Source organism: Scomber japonicus, chromosome 14, assembly GCF_027409825.1.
Source record: "Scomber japonicus isolate fScoJap1 chromosome 14, fScoJap1.pri, whole genome shotgun sequence".
In the NCBI taxonomy this organism is placed as follows: domain Eukaryota; kingdom Metazoa; phylum Chordata; class Actinopteri; order Scombriformes; family Scombridae; genus Scomber; species Scomber japonicus.
The window spans coordinates 33508053-33531024 of NC_070591.1; the positions used below are offsets into that span (position 1 = coordinate 33508053).

Sequence of the window (22972 nt, forward strand, 5' to 3'; positions counted from 1 at the left end):
TATGGCATTTTAAATGTTTGCTTCTTAATCATTCAAATGAAGAAATGTATACGTGTCCAGCTATGACCACACTACAGTTCTTCAGAGCTGTGAGGATTAGTAATATAATCCATCAGGTGCCAACTATTTTGGTAATTAATCCTTGTTGTTTTTTAAGTAAAAAAAAATGTCCAAATTGTCTGGTTCCAGCTTTTCTAATGTGAATATTTCCTGGTTTCCTTGAAGATTCCCTCCAGACAAATGTACTTAGCTTGGAACAATTGCTTTTTGTTTCATATTGTTATTCCACAAAAAAGTAGAATTACCACATTAATATCCTTAACAGGGCATCTTCCCCCTGTCCCTCATTAAAGAATCTATGAATATGCAAATATATTAAATGACTATGGTTTAACTGACAGTAACTGTGCACCAGAGACTTCAAGTTTCTACATCACACTTGTAGTTAGTTATTATTATTATTATTATTATTATAATACCAGGATTATCCTCCAAACTAGTCATGATGTCACAAATCCAGCTCATAGTCCCGTCTCTAATGCACAGCCATCATCCTGCACAGTGAAGAGAACAACAAAGACTTTGAGTATACTGAACATGTTTTATTTGGGTTGTGGGCATTTTAAAGACCAAAACGAGAAAATAATTGACAGATTAATTTATAATGAAAATAAATGTTTGTTAGTTTTATTCTGGTAAATTTCAACTCCTTTTTAATGAACTGAATTAGAATTGATATCAGATTGTTTTTCAGAATAATAGCCTGTAATGTTGGCCTGTAGCAGCCATTTTGTTGATACTAGCTCTTTTTGCTAAGTGGGAATTATCATAGCTGTCAGAAAATCCCAAATTTCCCCAACTGTGAATTCCAACATGGAGAATAAAGTGAGCAGAGTCTCCTGTTTGGCTGCTTGTACTTCCATTCTGAACAATATTAAAAAACTGCGGCATTAGCTACAATCGTACAACTTCCTGTGTTAGCGAGGAAGCCATTTTGACTCTGAACAACTTCACTTTAGTACCGAGTGTTTGAACAACTTCACTTTGTGTGCTCTGAGTTTTAAAACGGCTATTAAAAAGCAGAGAGCACGCTCTGATGCTCAGAGATCATTTCGTGACTCATCCAGAGATGGTGAACACACACACACACACACACACACACTAATAGTCAGAGGCTGCTCATCCAGTTAGTGCAGGGAGGATCCCACAATCTTTCCTCCAATTTGTTTTCTCACCCAGCAGGAAAATAACCTTGACATTGCTCAGGATTTTTTTTTTTTTTTTTATCTCCCTTGTTTTTTTTTACTATAATGGAGCTCATGTTTTATTTTGCCGGGCCTGTTTTATCACAGCACACAGAGCCTCTGCCTGTGCTTTGAAGGAAAAGCCTATTGTAACACACTGATAAGAATGGAAAGGACTTGTTAAAGATAGCGATACATGAATGCTATTTATGACGCTACTGTCCATGGATGATAGGGCTTGTTATCGTGCGATGGATGGAATGCCACAACATGTATCTGAAACATACAGGTAGTGAACGTTTGACTAGGTAGCTATGAAGACTGTAAACTCTGTGCTCCTCTCATCATCGCTGCAGATTTCTGCATACCGATCTGTGTGAGCTAACGGTCAGGTTAGGGGGCATTAAGTCCACATTTCCAGCCTCACGCAGCAGTCACGGAACAAAAAAAAAACGGTGAGAAATAATGAGCCATTTCAGGCTCTGTATCGTTCATTTATCACCACTTGATATCACACTCACAGATACAAGATCAGTCACCAGTGGTGGCTAATCTTTTTAATGGGGCTGTAAATTCCCCGAATGCTATTCCTAGATAAACCATATAAGAGTGATTTGCTGCTGTTCTGTCATCACCCAGGGGACAGCTTTAATAGAAGCAACTTACGTTTGCTTGTTCTGCCTCAGAATTCACTCTCCCAGAATTCTTGGTATTCCTCAGTTGAAGCGCTGATGTCACCACTCACAAAACCCCCATTACATCACATTTTAGTTAACTTGGAAGAGAGACTATTTTAGTTTGGACAGATTTCTCATGTAAGGATTGATTCATGGCCAGTGTGTTTTTTTTTATGTTTTCATTGGAGCTGGATTGGAATTAGTTTCCACAGAGAATCATTTCCTGACCGGTCTGAACATTTGAATGCCCCCAGGCTTTGGTAGTTCTGATCAGGAGGTTTGTTGATGAAGACATGTCACGATTTCCAAAAGAATATTTTGTCTTACTTAGAACACTACCTTCAGCAGTTCCTTTTTAATGTTAATGTTACACTCGTATGATAACAATTAATCAGGAAGTTCTCTCTGTAGTTCTGATCAGTTTAAGACTATGGCTATCTATCAGTGCTTCTAATAAGAATGTGCACCTAATGCAAACCATCTAGACTAGTTCTGCATCTTTCTCTATGTGCACATATAACACTAAACCACAGCCTGTCTTAATGAGCCCAGCAAAGGAATAACTCCTGTCATAACCTTGCATAACAACCCATTTGAGTGTTTTCTGATCTGGTCCCTCTGTTGGCAGGAAACACTGTTTTGTCATGACCTTCTAAATTGTATGTAGCCATTACAGAAATGATCCATATCACCATTTTTCGGTTGGGAAACAGTGTGGTCATGATTAAATCAAGATCAGCTTGGGAAAAGCTGCAGTAATTGGTTTTTGATCACTTGGGGCAGCACTAGAAGGAAGTACAAACTTGACTGAATCTTCAAACTTAACTGACAGCTAAATCAACATCATCACTGACCGAATCAGTCGCTTTAAGCAGGTGAGCTCCCTTCACTGCTGGCTGAATGCACTGTGGGCGGCTCATGGTACTGTCTACGTTAAAAGCTTGTTAACAGAGTGCAAAGCCCACAGAATCAATCACAATGTGTTAACTGTCACAAATAAGTGCTTGTACAGGCCGAGTTGACCTGGAGTCTGAACCAGTACAGATGTGATTGCTTAGCTTAGAACAAAGTAAGTGACTATGAAGATTTTAACTGAACTGAATGAAACTATTTAAATCAGCGAGTTGCAAATGGAACATTCACACCTTATAAAAGTGTAGTGGTGAGCATGTTAGGCAGTGACATTGGCATTCATTTGCAGTTGTGTTTCTGTCTACCTGATGAACACAAGTTGAATATTCACTCATCTTGTAGCTCTGGTTTGATCTCCACCATCTCCTGAGAAATATCTGTCTGTTTAGCTGCTAAACGCTGACAGCTTGTTGCACTGTCCGTCTTTTGGTCGAGGTGTTTTCACTGAAAACAGCTGTCTGCTGCTGCCGGGAATGAGGTAGATGAGAGCGGTTAGAGTGAACTGAAACAATAAGTTGCAGGCTATAAAACAAAAACATTGAGCTGCTGTAGAGCTGCTGAGGTGGATGATAATCCTCGTTGAGTTCGTCACTATGAGCAACACTTTTAACATAACACACAGTAATACACAGGATGTGACCTGTTGTTACTAGACTTAGTATGAGCAGTGAAACTCCATGTGTTCAAGATAAAATTCCTTTCAGGGGCTTCACCCACCAGTTGTAACCCACACAGAAGTTTACACACTACCCTAACCTATAATCACGGGCTCCGATCGGTATGAGTCGGCAGTGCAGTGACTGCGTTGGCTGGGAGTTGGACTGCATTGGGCAGCCAAATTTTCCTTCAGCCCTTGATGCTAATCCCAACATCCAGTCATCACTTCTCCATCGCTGCCAGCAAGACTCCAGATCCAGGTCATGTTGCTGACTGGTTATGGGTCTCATTCCCATAAAAAAGCATTAACCCCTGATGGAGCCTCCACCAGAAAAACTACAGGTGATTTACTGTATATTCTTTTGACTAGTCTCTCCAGACAGAACTTCTTTCATTTCTGCCCTTGAAGCAGTCTCTGTGCTAAATACCCAGACCCTGGCTGACTCAATGAACGAACAGCATCTGCCCAGCTTTTAAAACATTGCATCATCTGTGATTATACATCATGGTTGCAGCCCCTCCTCAGAGCCTTGCCATGTCTTTCCCCACAAGTTTGGCAAACAGCTCCCAGCCTCCACCCTCTCTCCCAAGCAAGCTGTTACACCGTTGCTGGGCTCTGCTTACCATCAACCCTTCATAGGTCCAAATTGGTCAGCGGGGTCCACCGCCCAGATCTGTCTCAGATCGTATGTAACCATCAAACAAACAAAAACACCTACTTTCCATTCAGATTCTGTGAGGGGGACTTTTGGGGGGATGTTTTGGTTAAATGTGTGAAACTTTCTCACGGAACCAAAATGAGCACATTATGACATCAGTGATCACATCTAGTAGATGTAAGAAACCAACATGGGTGGTGAAATGAGACTCATATGGAATCCATTAATTGTTTAGCCATGATACACCCACAGTTGTGCCTACTCTGTGGTGTGTGGTGATGGAAAGTGGCAAAAGATCCAAGATGCAGAAAGTCACATTTTGGTTGTAGGTTCACTGCGGTTGCAAAAGAAGTATGTGGTGGGATTAAAGGTGGCAAGCAGCTGTTAACTGTTAAACAACACAAGGACCAGATCTATTAAGGGAATATGTGCACAAAATCTAGCATGAATCTATGCATTCAATGTTTTTTATGAGGACTTTAAAAAAGGATCCATTCTTCAACACTGTTCGACTCATGATGGACAGTTTGAATATAAAGAATCAATGTTGATATATTGTCATTATGTCACACATTGTTCTTCCTTGCTATAGCCTGGCGCCTACATTACCCACAATGCAACCAGACCACTGACGGTGTTTCAGGTGTGTTATGCCAGTAGTGGCTAATTTAGCCTGGAGCTGTTAGCCTCCAGCAGAGCTGAGGAGTGGGCTACAGAGGTCTGATGACCTCACTTCTTTCTAACTCCACATCCTCAGATTCTTTTCATTTTCAAACTTGTAGTCTTTGACAATTGGCAAAAGGCAGTTTATCAGACCTCACACAGCTCCCTCTGGAGACACAAAAGGCTTTATACGACTTTTTTCACACATGCAGTAGTACTTCCAAACATCTGGAAACACTCTGATGTGTAAAATCAATGTTCACCTTTCAGACCAGATCTCTAAACAAGCCCAGCAGAGACTGTTCTTCCTCAGACTGCAATATGTTACGTCTGCCAACATGTTGTGCTGTTGACTCTGTGTACTGAGCTTTTTCTTCCCCCCATTCTGTACCCAAAAACAAATACCACTGATTGGTCACATGCCTGAAGTGGAATGGTGTGTCTCGCCCCTGATATGTTCAACAGACTAAACAATGGTTGGCTTGACAGCAGCATGTTGGTATCTGCCACATGGAAAATACTCTAACAGAACAGCAAGCTCTTCATCCAACAAATCAATACCAGTAGTGATCAGGGAGAAGATGGTGCACTACTGTTCCTAAACATTCATGTAAAGGCTTACAAGAACACAGTATACAAGAAGCCCACTAACATACAAGATCAGTGGTAAGGACCGTCCTACACAGAAGTTCTTAGTGAGGAAAAGGATAGTGAGGGGTTACTACTGGCCATGTGGTACAAGGAGTGGATGATGACAATCCATACCAGACCTAAGATTAGGACTGACACTACTAACTCAAGTCTTCAGGTCATAAGGAGACAGCACTTACCATAAACCATTCAACACCTCAACACAGGACAAGATCCCTCCCCCGAGAAGATCTGAATGACATCACCTGCCACAGCTCTGGAGAACATCAGCTGTCTGTGAACACCAGACAAAAAAAAACCTCACAGCTTCCACTGTGAAGAAGTCAAAGTTCGTCAGCCAAGAGTGGACATTTACAACCGTCCACAATCATCTAACACCGGAGACCATTTGTTACCTGACACAAATGAATAGGTCTATTGAGTCTAGAAGCCTATGATGTTTGAAAGACAAAAATAATCATCAGTGTTCTAGTCTAGTTCTTGTCACATCAGCTCTCAGCTGGCTTTATGAAACAGCTTCATCATAGTTCATAGTTTGTTAAGCTCATTCAAGACAACATTTGAAATATGTCTACAGAGATATGGCAAGCTTGTGGTCTGGTGAAATAACAGCATTTCCATTTAAATACTCTAAATGTCTTTTGTGTATAATGTCCTGGAAGAGATGTGAGGCTGTTGTGCTTTGTACTTCCATGTCAAAACCTGAAATCTAAAACATTTGCACAGAAATGTGAATTGAATCCAAAGTGAGGAACACAGTGTTAATCCTCTGAGGTGAGCAGGATCCAAGGCACGCTTGAGCATTGCGTTACTGGCATTGTCCTGGCAGTCATTGCCCTGGTAGAGCACAGGTGCAGCAGTTATATTTGATCCCTGATCTGTGTTGCATACAACTTTGTTTACATCAGCAGCATCTCAGCTGGCGGTGATGTAACTATGAATATCTTCACTGGAATCGCAACACTGCTCTTCAACTGGTACTCCTGTGTAACATGGTGGCAAAAGACTGCAATATAGCTTAAATATAACTGTTACCTCTTGATGATCAACAGCTCACACGTCTGTGGACATTCTTACATTTATGTCAGATATAATCTTTGAAATGTCTCTGACTAAATGCTGCCTCTGTGTGGCTGCTTTGTTACATTTTACATACTAATAGCGTCATGAAGCACCAGTACCAGAAACACCACAGTCATCCCGATAACAAATATTCAAGCACCACTTGTGAGATAACAGGGATTTCAGTGTGGCCAGCAGTTGCCTGAATACTGCAAAGCTTGATGACCTGGTTGTAGTGTTACTGCAGAGAGACTGGGCCAGTTTTCTTATCATCATATGCTACAGTGGTAGTTACTACACTGTATAAGATCATCAGTGACGTTTTTAGCTGTTGTCCCAACTATGTACTCGACTACTACTATTTTTTGCCTTAATATCTCCTGTTGGGCTTTCATATTAACTTAGAATTAGACTTTATAAGGAGAACACGTCAATGCTTATGATATGATGTCTTTATTACTGTTTTAGAGAAAGATACCTCATAGATTCTGAGAGTCTGCCTTAGTTACAGTTACTACACCTGTTAAGATATCCATTCTCATGTAACACACATGATGTTGTTAATTTACAACAATTAGTCCTTGATTTCAGGCAGAATAATGCCTGAATGACAATTTTTGCTTGCAGATTAATCTCTGCATACAAGGTAAATGAAAGCATGATTTTAGCCTAATAGTTCTAAGAAAAAATATGAACAATATTTAATAAATATTTTGAAACAACTCTTAATATAAGTATTAAAAAATAATGCTAACACTTCATTGTAAGCCCTCCTATTTACCATAAGCAGTATAGACTTTAAATACAATTCCTCCCTTGAAGACATATTCTGTATTATTGCAACTGTGTTTTACTACATTGTCATTCATTACCTGTTCATACAGCAACCTCCACTTACATGTGCCCACAGGAAGAATGATAGATTTACTCATATCTGCTAACAACTACATTATAATTTTATAAATAATTTGCTATATAGAGGGACATGTCTCTATAGCTCCATAAAAAAATCTGTTAATTGTTATGTGGAGTGTGTTGTGTGTGATCTGGATCTTTTCACTGCAGACATTTTGACTTGTCAGAGCAGGAAAAGCACATGTGTAAATAATAACTTTAACAGTGGCTCCGTTCCATGAATTGTCCCAGTAAGCCCTGTCACCATACTTGGAGAACTGGCTCACCTAAATGGAATGCAGCCATCATTAATGTTATTAATTCCACCTGTGCTTCTCCTGCTTGGACAAGCCAAAATGTCTTCTTTGAGAAGGGGTCTGTTCCTGTGATAAACACTGTTTCTTTATGGACTCATATTTATGTTTTGAGGCGCTTACAATAACTTTTAATTGCCTTCTTAGCTTGGGACATTAAATTATTTTAGTCTGATCATATTTCATCTGGAATAACAAACAGCTGTCACATGATAATATGTCTTTATCCTCCTGCACTTTTGCTTTGACTCCCTTCTCTTAAAACTCAGTGGGAGGCAGGACTCACATTATCCTGAAATAAAGAAATAAGTTGTCATTAGAAAAACAAAGTTGGTTTATATTATAATTAAATTATCTTGGACTTCATAAACGCTGCTCATTATGTACATTTTTGTGCTGAGATAATAAGACAGGCTGAAGTTGTGAACATAAGATAACACTTTCATATCTTAAGATTAAGAGGATAATTACATGGTGACCTGAAAGATAATGAAGCAATTACTAGCAAACATTTCCTGAGATGATCATCAGCGTAGACTACTGCTGATATTTGTAGAACTAAACACAGTCTTGCTTCTATATTTTACTTTACTCATTTTAAAATTGGAAGTCAGTATCCGCTTACAGAAACCTCACTGGAGAATGTGTGGGATGTGTGGGTGTTGGGGTGGGTCAAGTCAGTGAGCGAGTGCGTGGGTGGGTGGGGGCTTTGGTTTGGGTCCCCTGACACCCTTGGGCCCCAAGAAACTCCCAGCAAAAAAAAAGTTCTTGGGGTTAGTGTAGTAGACTGACTCCCCCTCCTGACGTCACGTCTGGAGGCAGGCTGCTGGCTCTGACACTGTTCACCTCCAACAGAGAAACTTTCCTGGAGTTCAGGCTCTTCTGACTGCCGACCAAGTCAAGTCCTGCTCACAGGAAGCCGCAGCAGCGAGGAGACCCTCCGTGCTTAGAAGGAGACAGAGCGGGCAGCAGAGGAACATTGAACGTTACATGCCTTATTTCATTTCAAACTTTTTAAAGTGAAGCTAAAGTTTTTTTTCTTTTGGGTGAGCGTCTTCATTGCATTCCCATACCGGGTTGGAAGTCGACACACACAGGAATATGCTCAGGAATACTAAAGTTTGTCTAAAGAACTGAAAGGATTTTTTCACTGAGCCAAACCTCTTTTTTTTCCCCCCTTCAAACTTTTTTTTTTTTTTTTTTTTTGTTAAACGTCGTATTGGCTCGTCTTCGGTGTGTGGATATGGCTTGGATTAGATGGGGCCTCTTACTTTGCTTCGGTGTGTTTCTCTCTCCGGTGTGTGTGTCAGCGGAGCAGCAGCAGAGCCAGAGCGGCTTCAGGAGGCTGTACGTGTTGCAGCCCGGGCCGGGGCCGGGGTCGGGTCCGGGGTCGGTGGGAGCGGACGGCGGGGTGAGAGTCAGCTCCATCTCGACGCGTCACGGCTCGGCGGGGCAGCCTCACACTTACAACGTGGAGCTCACCGCTAACTTCGGCGGCCAGGTCCGGACCCGCAGGATGGGGAACCAAGCAGCTTCAGCCCCGCAGTTGAGTCAGCAGCAGCAGCCGGTCCTCAGGCACAGCGGACAGGAGCACAAGCAGCTGATGAAGCTGTCTGGGTAAGAAAACTCTGGACAAGTGTCAGGAGGGAGGAACCTAACTGTTAGACTAGTGGGAAAATGAGAATGAACCTAATGACTTCATGTCAGCTATTATCACTAACAGGCTCCAAACTTTTCACTTTCTAAACTTTTTGGGAACTTTAAAATCACACTTCTGTAAAACAGTTGAATGATACACTAGTTTACACTTGTACATCCTCATTTATCTTAATGGCTCAGATTTAATTTAGTGTTTGGGTTTGTCTCCCCTTCAGTGTACTCAAGCACACAAAATGTCCCATTGTTACCAGGTGCTTACTTTCAGCAGCACTTAATTAGAGTTGACAGTGTTGATTTGAGTTGTTTGCACTAGCTGGTCAAAAAGTGTCTGACCTGTTAAATGAACTAATGTTTGTGTTGGATTTAATTAATGATAATGTCTAATCGTGTTAGGTTGATGCTAAGTGCAGTTATTCTTAACTCAGAAGACAGAAGACAGTAGAGACTGTATTCCTAGGAGCCACTACTGTGTATTTCATCTCCTGGCTTTGTCTCAGAGGAATCTGACTGCTTTCAACAGTATTTAGTGAGGGTGAAGCCAGTACTTGTGAGGCTCAAAGTAAAGTGTGACTGGATATTTGTAAATCACTGCTATACAGTGTACTAGTTTAGGTGCAGTGTTAGTATAACGTGCAAAATCACACAATAAATCAAATCAGTGTAAAGGCCCTTCACACATGATGGCTGAGACTGTGTTTGATTGACAGCTCCCTGTTACTGTCCTGCACCTGTTAGAGAGGAGAAGTAACAGTTTTATTATCCTTATTGGCTCAACAGTTTGGTGACTCCTTGTAATTCTCACACAGCTCCACCCAACTCCAACCTGAGCAGAGGTGTTGTAGTCTGCTCTTTTACCAGCACACATTTTGACTTGTCATAAAACCTGGACACAGCACGGTTTAAAACAGTCAACTTTCACATTGACTTTAATGTGTTCTAATGGAACTGATCAGAATATTTGTAGCTGCCCTTTTTTTTGTGAAATTCAATTTAGTTGAAGTTGCTGTTGACCTCTATGAAGCTGCTCTGCTGCCAGTTTAAAGGATAAAGAGTCCAACATTGAGAAAGCAGCCATAGCTTATTAGCTGTGTTAGCTGTTATTTAACCTTCTTTATCCTGCTAGGAAGTGTTTCACATAACAACAACATTTATAAAAGTTAAGAGGTAGGAGTTAATGCTAAAAATATAACTTTAGAATGAACTGTGAATAAATACTACTCATGTATATATACTACTTGTATATGTTCCCATGAGTGTCTGGGCTAAGCTCAGAGGCTAATGAGCTAGCTGACCCTTAGCAAGTTTGTTAGTTTGGAGAACTTTGTTTTTTGAATGAAATGAAGTGCAGTGGAGAATGAAATGCCAGAGAGAAGCTGAGTGTTAGCATGTCCAGGCTGGCTAATGAGTTAGCGCCTAGCTTGCCAGCTACAACAGTTCACAAACTAGCCCTGTCAGTAGTCACCATGTTAGCATAGAAGTGTTACACTTTTTCAAATCCACAAGTTGATTTGAATTTCAGTTTTAAAATCAGTTTAATTCAATTTGATCTTGTTTTTTTTTAACACTGACAGCTCTGCCATATTTAGAATATGGATTCTGGATTTAAACAGATAACTTGTACTTATTACTTATGTCCTAACAACAAATTATTCTCTTAAAAATATAAGCTACATGCTATCAAGTGTGGTATAACCACCATATTTTCTTTTTGGAATGTACCACCATATGATCAAATTTAAATATATATATATATATATATATATATATATATATATATATATATGTTGAAAATGTAATAATAATTGATTTTACCAGTCAATTGGAAACAAACTATTAAACACATAAACAAAAAGAAGAGCAGCTAGATGGCAGACAGGTACAACAATAGCTTGAGTTATCTAACCTGCAAACCTCCTGATGAGGAAACTCAGTTTGTGTGTGTTTGTGTTGCACTTTTTAGATGATCCCTGTGCACTTATCTCACAGCTGGCTGTACATAGAGAACACTGTTATTTATCCAGCTCCTAGGATGGCTTGTTGTGGTGAACATGAGGTTGTAGCTGGTTGTTTATTTTACTACAGCAGGAAAGAGATGTCATTCAGTTATTGATGTGGGAAGTTTGAATCTGTCAATATATGTGTGTAAAACGGTAGTTCTTTTGTCCATGATGTGTGGTGACATTAGGGAAGTGGGAGGAATTTCCAATTCTGTTGTCTCTCCATCATCGAAAAGTAATGCAGCTGCAAGACATTGGAAAGCAACTCTGAATTTATGTTTTTTTCCCTTCAGATGCACACACGTAGGCGGAGTGGTAAGAGAAAACATACAAGTACAAACATCCTACTTTTGATTTCAAAGGTCAAATTAATAATCGGGCCCCCCCCCTTGTCACCAAGCTTTCAGACCCACCAACTAAGTCGAGTGGATGAGTGAATGCCACTTTGTGTTGCATCTGCTGGTATAGCTGGTATATAATGATGGCTCTGTTCTATTCAACTGTTCCCATAAGTCACCCAACTTCAACCTGAGCAGAGGTCTAATGAGTCTAAATAAGTGGAAACACCTGTGTGGATGTGCAGCACCTTTTAAAATCAATGTTATGATACCTGCTTGGTACAGTTTGCTTTATGTGAACGTCTGAATGTCTAAATCATGCATGTGATACACTTACACAATAGTGTAATATATATATATATATAGTGAATAAGAAGCAGAACTGATACTGCATTTCAGAGCACAAATTTTGAAGTTGGCCCCAAACACGCTCCACAAACGTACGTCACTGCACCATTCAAGCTACGCAGAGTGGATTACACAAGCTGTTTGTCTCGCCACTAACACAAATACATACAGTGGTGCTTTCAGGTCAGTCTACTCATCTCTAAGGGTTGTGCTCAGCCTGTGGAAAGCGTTTCACAATGTCTCGATGACATCAGGGTGTTACAAACTGTGGGTGTGGAGTCTTAAAAAGTTGGACGTTTACCAGTCAGAGATGTTATGAAGTTACATTATTATTGTGTTTATATAAGCGACATTTATCAAGAAACTGAAATAGAAAATATCATGACCCTCACTGTAGATAAGGATATACTATGTAGCCTATTTAAAGGGGTGCAGGTCTTATTTTTCTGGTATTGTCAGAAAAAGTCCTGAACAGAAAGTTAAACCAGGTTCTGGTCCATTGCAGACCAGATCTACATGAAAGTATAAAATGCTGCTTGTCACGCTAAATTAGACGCAGCAGTCAACCATTGAAAGGCCATTAGTTACAGTACGGGGTAATTAGGATCGTCAACAAAGAACACCCACAGCTCAGTCTACGCAGGGAAGTGACATTTCAATGGACCCCTTTATTCATCAAAACATGTTCACCCTAACCCTCTCCTGCAGCTATCAGTAGTTTATGTTTGGCTTTCTACTCACAGTTATACTTTCATATAGCAGGAGGATGCTGCAGTTTCCCTGCAATACACCAGTGTTTAACACAGTGTTGGAAAGGAGTGAGATAAGATAAGATATTCCTTTATTAGTCCTATAGTAGAGACAAAAATAGAACATCAATAAAAAGAATAAAGAACATAAGTAAGTACACAAGCACTGAAAACCATACTAGTGAAAAATATAGTAAAAACAATAGTATTGTTATGTACAATGTGTGTAATGTCTACAAAATGAGACAAAAGAAGAAGGAAAACAGAGCTGATGGCATGAAATGATACAAATGAGGAGTGTTTGAAGGAATGGACAGAGTGTGGAAAGAAGGAAAGATACAGTAATACATTTAATGAACTAAGTTACTGAGCAGTGTGTGAAGCAGCTGGTTCACTGTGATGTGTTTGAAACATGAGCTTAGTTTAGTCCTTATTTGAATGCAGGCTGGACCTGTTACCTATAAGACTCCATGTGTTTCTAGAGCCCGACCCATACTGGATTTTTGGTGACGATGCCGATCTGATATTAGGAAATAAAATAAAAAACAATTTATTTGGCTGATAATGTTATATATACATAAACACAAGATATGCAATTGAAGCATGATATTTCACAGTTTCAGAATACACTTAATTTTTATAAAATGAAGATGAAACAGTAAACTTCACTGGGAATTGAATATTATACTGAATTAGGAAAACGGGTTAACTGTACATACAATGAGGCCTATATAATGTTTTTTTAAATATCAGCACATATGGGACAGTCTAAACATTGATACCTATATATATATATCTGTGATATACACACACACAGTTTCAGTCTGAAGAAGTCAAGGAGAAGATTGAAAACCACCTGTAGAATACTAAGAGTCTAGCAGGCTGTGTGTGGTCCAGCTGCTCAGTTTGCTGACCAATCACAGAGTTTTGATGTGATTAATGAGGAGAATATACATCAGGGTCATGGGATGGGAGCCCTTGTTAGGCTTTAACTCAGTGTCAGCAAATCCTAGCTTGAAACATCCACCTGAAGTAGTAGAATAAACAGCAGGCAGGACATGGTGGCAGACCTGCGTCACAGCTGACTCTCAAGTGTGGGAGCTTCTCACCAGCACATGAACAACCCCTCCCCCCCTCTACTGAAAAAAAACCCCAACAAATCCTGAACCTGTGAGAAACACTCTTCTTCTACTTCACTGGGACTGAGTCACTTCAGACTGACAGCGTGACGCAGCTCAGAGCAGCACTGTGTTAACAGGTCAATGTGTTTTAGCTGATCCTCCTTCATAACTCTGCTAACTTCATTTATAACACACTCCCAGAAAGGAGAGAGAGAGAGATAGATAGAAAGAAGATAAAGAGAGTGAGTGAGAAAAATAAAGAGTGAAGGAAACCGAAGGAGAGTGAAAGTAAAACAGCTAACTGTGTAATAAAACAGCTTATGTTACACATTTACACGTTTATGTGACATGAGTGGACCTGCTACTGTTTGTCACAGTACAGTGACTGGTTGAAAGGTGTCAGTCAGTGTGAATATCATATAATATAATATAGTATAATATAATCATTAATACACAATAGTATGATGACAAATAAGAAATAAGATTATCATAGATTCATTTGAAATATTGTGGAGTGTCACAACTTTTTAACTGAAATGTAAAATTCTATAACACACTATAATAAATAGTAAAATATGAAATTGTCAAATGTATTATAACGTACCCCCACCCCACACAGCCCTACAGCCCACCCAGCAGAAGATGGAAAAAAACAAAATAAAGTAAAATAAATACATGAATAAATAAATACATGAATATAAAACTCAAAAAAATGACAGTATTGACAATACAGCCCACCCAACAGAAGAGAGAGGAATAAAATAAAGTAAAATAAATACATACATAAATAAATATAAAAATATTGACTATACTTGGATAACATTAAATAATAATAAGCAACAATAAATAAATAAAATAATAATTATTTTGTTTGTTCTGTTCAGATGAATATGCTGACTAATGAAAGCAAACATTGTCTCTGGTCATCTCTTCACATGACAATTTGGAGCAGCCAGTCACCAGTAACCATATCATGTGCCATTATTGGAGTTATGAGAGATAAAGTAACATGTTGATACTGTCAGAGTTTTCATTGTCCTTTGATTGAACATTTCAGTAATGGTCATGGTATTTTTATTTAATTTGTTCTCTGATAACTTAATAAAATGTCATAAAATAGTGGTCTGTAGAGAGTATAGTATATGTGGTTTGATGAATATTTGTGACAGATGGCAGAGATCACATGTTGTAGAGAGCAGTGATACAAACCATCACCTCTACTGTTAGTGGATTGTATTGATGCCATTACGCAGCTACTGTTACATATAAAGTGTTTTTGGAAGCATCATCACTTTACTTACTTTGTAATGTGTAACAGTGATCTCATCACAAGTAATGAGTAATGTAAAGGATTTTATTTTGAAAGTCAGTACATCAGGATTAATACAGGTTTGTCTCTGCAATCAGCTGACAGACAGATGAAATGTGACTCACAGTTATTCCAAAGTCTTATTCATATATCGTGTGTTGCGGCTCGCTAACATTAGCCATGTGTGCTAATACATTCTGAAGTCCCTTGACACTGGTTTAGTTCAGCATAGGATTGTGTTGAGTCCTATAGCTGAGGTCAAGACTGTGCAGTCACTGAGGCTACGCTAATGCTAGCTGTTGGATGTTCAGTAAACTGTATCCTTTCTACTTGTGTTATATAAGAAATATGCAGTGTGTGTGTGTCAGTCTTTCTCTATAAACCCATTTGAATTTCATTCATTATTATTTTTAAAATTTAAATTATATAAAAAATGTTAATGCTCAGATCTAGTCTATTGTTAATATTAACATTGTACTTATACACAACTTTATGTGTTGTCAATGTGGTTATTTTACATTCTGTCCACTAGAGGGCATCCCAACATTACCATAAACATGCTAAAGCTTTCAGCTAGCTGCTAAGTAATAACTAAGCTTAGGCAAAAAATAAATAACGTTGTCAACTTTAATGAGTATTTTTAATCTTAACACATTCATCTACTCATTGTTTCCTGTTTCAATGAACAGCAAATGCCAGGGTTAAATAAATAGGTTTACTCGTACGTCAGCATTTCAAATGTTCAATATTTGTCATTTTTCCGTTTATTGTTCAGACATGACAAAAGCATTTCATTTTCACATGTAGGGAGGTTAAGACGAAGAGGACGATACTTGCTAACGTTAGCCAACACATTTATATAAAACACACGTTCCAATAGTCATACGGAATATATTCCAATACTGAAATTTGTTCCAACTGCCCTAATGTGTAGATGCTATGGTGACTATAGCACTAACTTTAAATCACTATCTACACTGTCGGTTTATATGCTGTTAACTCTTTGTGACAGCTAGAAATCCAGATGAATTCAGTGGTTTAAGTCAAGTGATACTGTTGACTGGAGTTTCTGCTACAGTGACCACCAGAGCTTAGCCTGACCCCACCTGTCCATCTCTCTCATATAAAAAGATTCACACAGGTTGAACATGTGCATGTCTGCTGTGTGACAGTAGTATCAGTCTGTTTCTATACTCTAATTCTGCTTCATTTAGTGCGTTTACCTGATCAAGATACAAGTGTGACTCATCATCATCATAATCATCATCATCATCTCAGCCTCTCTCTGCTGCAGTGATGTGAGTTCTCAGATTAGTCTCGCTTCAGACAGCTTGGCTCTCTCAGGTCTCTGCGGACATTCTCCAAAACCAAAGTTTTCTAGTAAAACTTTACTTAGTGAAATTCATACATGTCGGCTCTTTAAAAGGCAAACAAACCTTCCCACAGTAAACACTTCACCTCAGCCACTGGACTATTATAGAAGATTCCTGCTGTCCAGAGCAAATTTAGTATCACAAGGCCCCAGACCACATCTCATGAGCTCTGTGTTTGTGACAACAACATCATCCAAGTCTGGAAAACATCCGGCCGGCAGATTTGTTCTAAAATCAGTTAGGTATGGTGAATATTTAGATGATGAATTGCAACTCTCAAACCTCCTGAACCACCTCACAGACAACAATGAAGCAGTCAAGGAACAATCTAACACACCTTCACCTTATTTATCAGGTCAATAAAACATCATTCTACTAAAAACAAGGCTAAGAAAAAAAACCATGTTAAGTCAATTAACAGAGCCAGTAGAATGAGACATGAGAGAAACATATATACGGTAGATGAAACCAATAAATGCACACAGGGGAAGAGAACAGAGATAATGAAACTCAGCAGAAAGAAATCCTGACCAAGGCTTCTGATCTGTTACTGGATGTCCAACTTGAGATAACTGACTTGCAACATGATTCAAATTTGAAGGACACATTTGATCAGTATGTGTTACCAGGGTAACCCCTATATATATATATATATATATATATATATATATATATATATATATATATGTATATGTATGTATATATTATTTGTAGGTTATTATACAATGGTTTGCTGTTAGCTGTAAAAACATCATATAGACATTTCTTTTAGCTGGACTTTTCCCAGTGTGACCTACAGTATACACAAATGAAAGTAAAATGCATCCTTTTAAAAAAATGTTTGTGCAGCTGATACATGTTTTTATATATGCAAATGTACAAGTTTGACCTATGTTTATAAAAAAAAAAAAAAAGCATTCAAACATGTTGATGTATCCTTCATATCCTATAAAATGTTCTCCTGGACTATAAAATGGTGATTGTGAATGTCTTTTTTTCCCTGCATAAACAAATGGAACACACTCTGTTAGCTCTCTGACTGCTTCATTAAGCATTCATTAACATGTATTAATGACTGATGGGGGATGTATGAATTTGAACCGGTGTAGAGACGAATTATGAGTCAGAATATGAACAGTATGTAAGTTTAAAGGTGTTTATATGTTCAACACAGACACCTCAACTCTTAATTTGAATACACTGATGGCAGCAGGAGAGGAAAGAGGGAGGGAGAGAGAGTGTGTTCCTCTCTTCTGTTATTGAGTTTCATGTCTCTGTGCTTGTTTTGTGTTTGCAGGGTGAATGTCTGTGGAGGGCAGTGCTGTCACGGGTGGAGTAAAGCTCAGGGATCGCAGCGGTGCACAAAGCGTAAGTGTAAACTGTTACAACACTACACTGTCTTCATATTATACAGCAGTCTAACACAGAAACATGAGAGGCTCCAGGCACCTAAAATGTTGACACTCTACTCCTACTTCAGAAATAATCTACTGCTTAGAAATGTCAGTGATTCTGCTGTCCATATAAAGACACATTCACCTCATGAGTCTGTGATTATTCATCATATGCATGTGAATATGTAATTTCAACCTCATCAGTGTCAGAATGAGATGCTTTCAGTGTAATATGTGGAGGTAATGGTTCCAACGGGAGGATGCAGTACAAAATGTCCTGGAGGCAGCGTAGCAGAGAAACGTGGTGTGAAACATAAGGTCTGCCCAGTGGAGGATGTCTGCTGGGACTTCGTTGGCAGATCACTTTTGTCCCTGTTAACTGAGCACGCTCACTTTTACTGGGACGATTATTGGAATGGAGCCATCGTTAATGATATTAATTACACTTGTGCTTTCCCAAAATCACTCCCTATTTACTATTTAGTGCCCTACATTTACCCTCCAACATTTTATTTGAGTGTCTGAATGCTGAGTGTGTAAATATATCCACTATATTTTACCCTCATATATTCCACCACGGAATGAAAAATGAACATAGAACAACTTGAGCTTGTTACAAACGAGCTGCAGTAAGTGATGTTCTGCATATAGATTATAGCTATTGCTGGTTCCCATCTCCTGTCTCTAACTAGGCTTTTAAAAGACTGATATCAATATTACATACAAAACCAAAGGAAAAGAAAAAAGAAAATATTTAAACCATCTTACATACAATTACAACACATAGTCTTCGTACATTATAAAATAATGCATTAAAAATGCTCACATCTGATTTTGCTTCAGCTAAACTTTCACATTTTAATGATTAGTTTGACTAGTGTCTGATGAAATCCTGATTAGCTGCTCACTACTAATACAGGGAGCAGTGAATGAGTGAATAAGGGAGTGATTTCAGACACAGCTAAAATTGTCTGCCTTGAAAAGGGTCTACTGAGAGCTGGAGGCAGTGATGATCATCGCTGTTTGAGGCACATACAAATAAAAAAGGAACAAAGGAATCATAAAAAATTAAAACTGATATTGAACTCTGTGTGAAAAATGTGACAGTGTTGGTTTAAATGGAGAATTAGAATAAATTGAAGTAGCCACTTCTCTTTAAATGTTAGATGTGTTCTGCTTGGGTAATAGTAAGATTTCAAAGCAGCCTTTAGGTGCATCAGGTCGAGGCTAGAGAATGCTGTCACCTGTCATGAGGCCTGTAGATTTATGACAGCACAGCCCAGTGATAGGTCAAAGCATTATTCAACATGCTTCCATAGGAACGCTCTGCCAACTGCACATTTAACTGTGTACTGTTACTGTCAGCCACACCAGACGACATATGCAAAACATTTCCAAAATGAGTCTGGATGTCACTGTGGTGCATTTATATAAATGTATTTACTTTTCCAATTTTGGTTTCTAACACTTCTCACACACTAATTAAGAAGGGATCACACCCTAAAAAATTGGTCTCTGCTGAGGACTCTCACTCTCAGAAATCACTCTGAACCTCCAAGACTGTCATCAGGAAACAGCCGTGCCAGACTTTTTTGGAATTGTAGAAGAGTTTGAATGATTGTACACTGACTTCTTGGATGCAGTTTAACAGCAGACTGGCTGTAAATTAAGAAGAGTACGCAATATTTACACTCTCTTGCTCAGGGTGAAATGGATATAGTGAAAAACAATATAACCCCCCACCCCACACCCGCACACATACTCATAATTACTGACTCTTTGTTCCATCAATCCCTTTACTGTTAATCTTATGGTTTAGTGCACAACAAAAGTTCTATCCAAACATTTCATGATAAAAACTGATGATAAATCCAGTTATAAGTTCTTGTGCAAAATGCGTAAGTGAAGATCAAATCAGTACAAACATGCATTTCATGAATGAGGCCCAGTGTCTGGACCCTCCACTGCCGAGTCATGAGAAGACTGTTATTATACCGTCCGGCTGGCAGGAGCACCGTGTCTGAGAGTGGAAGAGAAACAGATTTGAAATGGATTATACGTCTTGGCCCGGACCCACCGGCCCAGATCACTTTCTTATTTGCAGTGTCTCGCCAGCTTGTTATTTAAGAAGTAAACAGCCTCCTCTCCAGTGCCGTGCCCATCTGCTGGGAGTCTGGAGTGGGGAAAGACTTACTCGTGTTCTCTGGAGAGGAACAGTAGCCCCCCCTTGTTTGTGTTGAGCATATCTCACCGTGTCACCTGTACTTTATACTACATGAGGTGTATCGTCTTCATCCACAGCTGGCCAACTCACATTTGCCAATTAAAAAAGAACACTAGACTTGAGGTGGTACGTTTAGTGTCGTCATGAGCAATCATGTCCATATCAGTGGAGAAGACTTGAGGGTGGAGAGACTCCTTTTTGTTTATACAGGAACAGGAAACACTGGACAATGACCAATAGGGACATTCCTCTGGTTCTTTGACTTTGACAGTCCATATCATCCAGCCACCCGACCACTGACCCCCTACCCCAGCCAGATGCTCACACTATGGAATATGAATGGAACGAACAAGGAGGTAGTTTATACACCTCTTCCTAAAGAGAAAATGAATGAGTAGTAATGTTTATCTCATCCTTTGAGAGGTGTGTATTTACTGTAGGTCAGTAAGTGTTTTTTATGCAGTAGGGGCAGATGTGTTTTTATTATTTCTTATAACAGTTATAGCAGTTCAGTGGAGAGGACAATACATAGATTTTGAAAAGATGATTTTAAGGAATAAAAAATCTTGTTTGCAGGTGCTTTTATGCTTTTAATACTGATATTTTACCACTTCACTCATTTCGGTGTTCACACAGAAAAACATGACAATAGAGAGCTGAATTCTACATCTGCTGCAGCATCCACTATTAGAACTGAACTCTTTATATTCTCAATAATTATTTTATTAACATACAAAAAAATACAGTTTCCATGAATCAGCACCTGAGTGTGTGAAATATGTCATTGTAGTTCCTTAGTTCCTCATCCATGATGTCCATCAACACTTTGTTCTAATGTCATCCTTTTACATTTGTATTGACCCTGACCATGACCAGCCTCTTTAGTGGAGCTGCTGAAGTTAATTCACTATTGTGTAGGACTTATGGGAAATGGTGTTTGTTAAAGACCACTGAGAACAGACGCACAGTAGTAAATCTACATCAGTATAGAACATTTAAAAAATGACTGTCCTTGTCTTGTAGGCGTATTGAGTGAACCAAATGACATACTGTTGAGTAAGGTTATGGCTGCATTCCATTTATCTCGGAAGTTTGAAGTCGGAGCAGGGAACGACTTGAATTGGTCCAGTTTAGAAGTCTCAATACCAGTTCTACCCAGGTTAGCCATTGTTAGCAAAACCAGTTCTACCCAGGTTAGCCATTGTTAGCAAAACCAGTTCTACCCAGGTTAGCCATTGTTAGCAAAACCAGTTCTACCCAGGTTAGCCATTGTTAGCAAAACCAGTTCTACCCAGGTTAGCCATTGTTAGCAATACCAGTTGATAAAACAACGCATTTCATTACATTACATTTGTATTTTGAGCATACAAACACCATAGCAACATGTCCACAGATAGAAGTTGGCCAGTGCTGTGTGTACGACTGATTTTAACTAAATTCACCACGACTTCACCACCACAGTTGGGTTGTAGCTGATGTGGCAGTGAGACAATCACATGTTACATTAAATCAAAGAACATTTATGTCAATTGGCTGTGAGTAAGTCCACACCAATAGTCATATTTTCTAGCTCTTGGTGCAAAAGGAATCAATTGCAAATATCTTTTGACGGGAGATGTTTCCATACTACTAAATATCGATGTATTTCAGTGCGATACCCAGCCCTACTGCAAACTCTGAAATTCCAACTTATGAGTGCAGTTGGAACACACTGTATGTTCCAGGGTGGAATAGTTAGTAATTTGCATTATTACAGATGTCAGTGGGATTTTGATGAGTTTTAGAACCTGCACATTCCAGTTTTGGCTGTCTAGAGTCCCTGTCCACATATTACTATGTACAAGTTGTTGACCCAATGACTGTAGACTTATTTTTACCCATATAGCAGTGTTACTGTATGAAGATACTGTCTTCATCTCATTCTGTTATTATAACATCATGGATAACTGTACTGGTTCCAACTTTTGTCTTTTCTTGGGTGACTTCCTTGTTGTTTTTCTTGTAATGGTGATGAATTTCAAACAGAACTTTCCTCCACTGCTTCATTACAAACCAGTGATGCTGTCAGAGCTACAACATGAATTAACAATAAACCTGATTTTGTGCTGGTTCGCCCACAGAAGCCATTTAGTCCTCATGCATAAATGTGTTCTTTCAGGTTCTCAGTTCAGCCACCCCCCCCCCCACCAACCTCCCTGAGCCTAACCATAACAGGCTTTCCTTTTAATGTCGTGGGAAGACTTAAAAGCACTGAAAACACTGACATGTTCTGTGTTGTGTCACACATGATACACACTTCAAGAGTGACTTCAAAAGACACAACTTGTCACGGATAAAGCGCTGACCTCTTTCCATGGCATAATTTGTTTTTGCAGCAGAAAGTCAAACCCTTAACCTTCTGTTATTAATGGTGGTCAGTCAGGAATGTTCCTTGTGCTCTTCCCCAACTGCCATAAATAAGACAGAAGTGGGCACAGATGTATGTCGGACCGTCACTCAGCTTATTCTGGTCTGCTTCTTTTCTCAGTCAACATGTGATTCAGCCATACAAAACTCATCTTATTCAGGAGAAATGATCAGGAGACATTCCAGTTACTCCTCCAGACTGGATGAAGTCAAACGTCGGCCAATTATTGAATTGCAGGGGCAAAATAGCTCTTTTGTCGAATCCGCCTAAAGTGACCGCATCACGACTATCTCAGACAAAACATCTTTGTAACTTTGTGG

General features: G+C 39.2%; 1 protein-coding gene across 1 annotated transcript in view; it reads left to right on the forward strand.

Annotated features, from left to right (window-relative positions):
• The first annotated feature begins 8976 nt into the window (after positions 1–8976).
• ltbp1 (latent transforming growth factor beta binding protein 1) overlaps positions 8977–22972 on the forward strand; it is a 137781-nt gene continuing 123785 nt past the window's right edge. Inside the window, exons 1-2 of the mRNA XM_053333628.1 lie at positions 8977–9350; positions 17925–17995. Coding sequence (XP_053189603.1) covers positions 8977–9350; positions 17925–17995 — 445 coding nt within the window. The remainder of the gene's footprint in view (positions 9351–17924; positions 17996–22972) is intronic.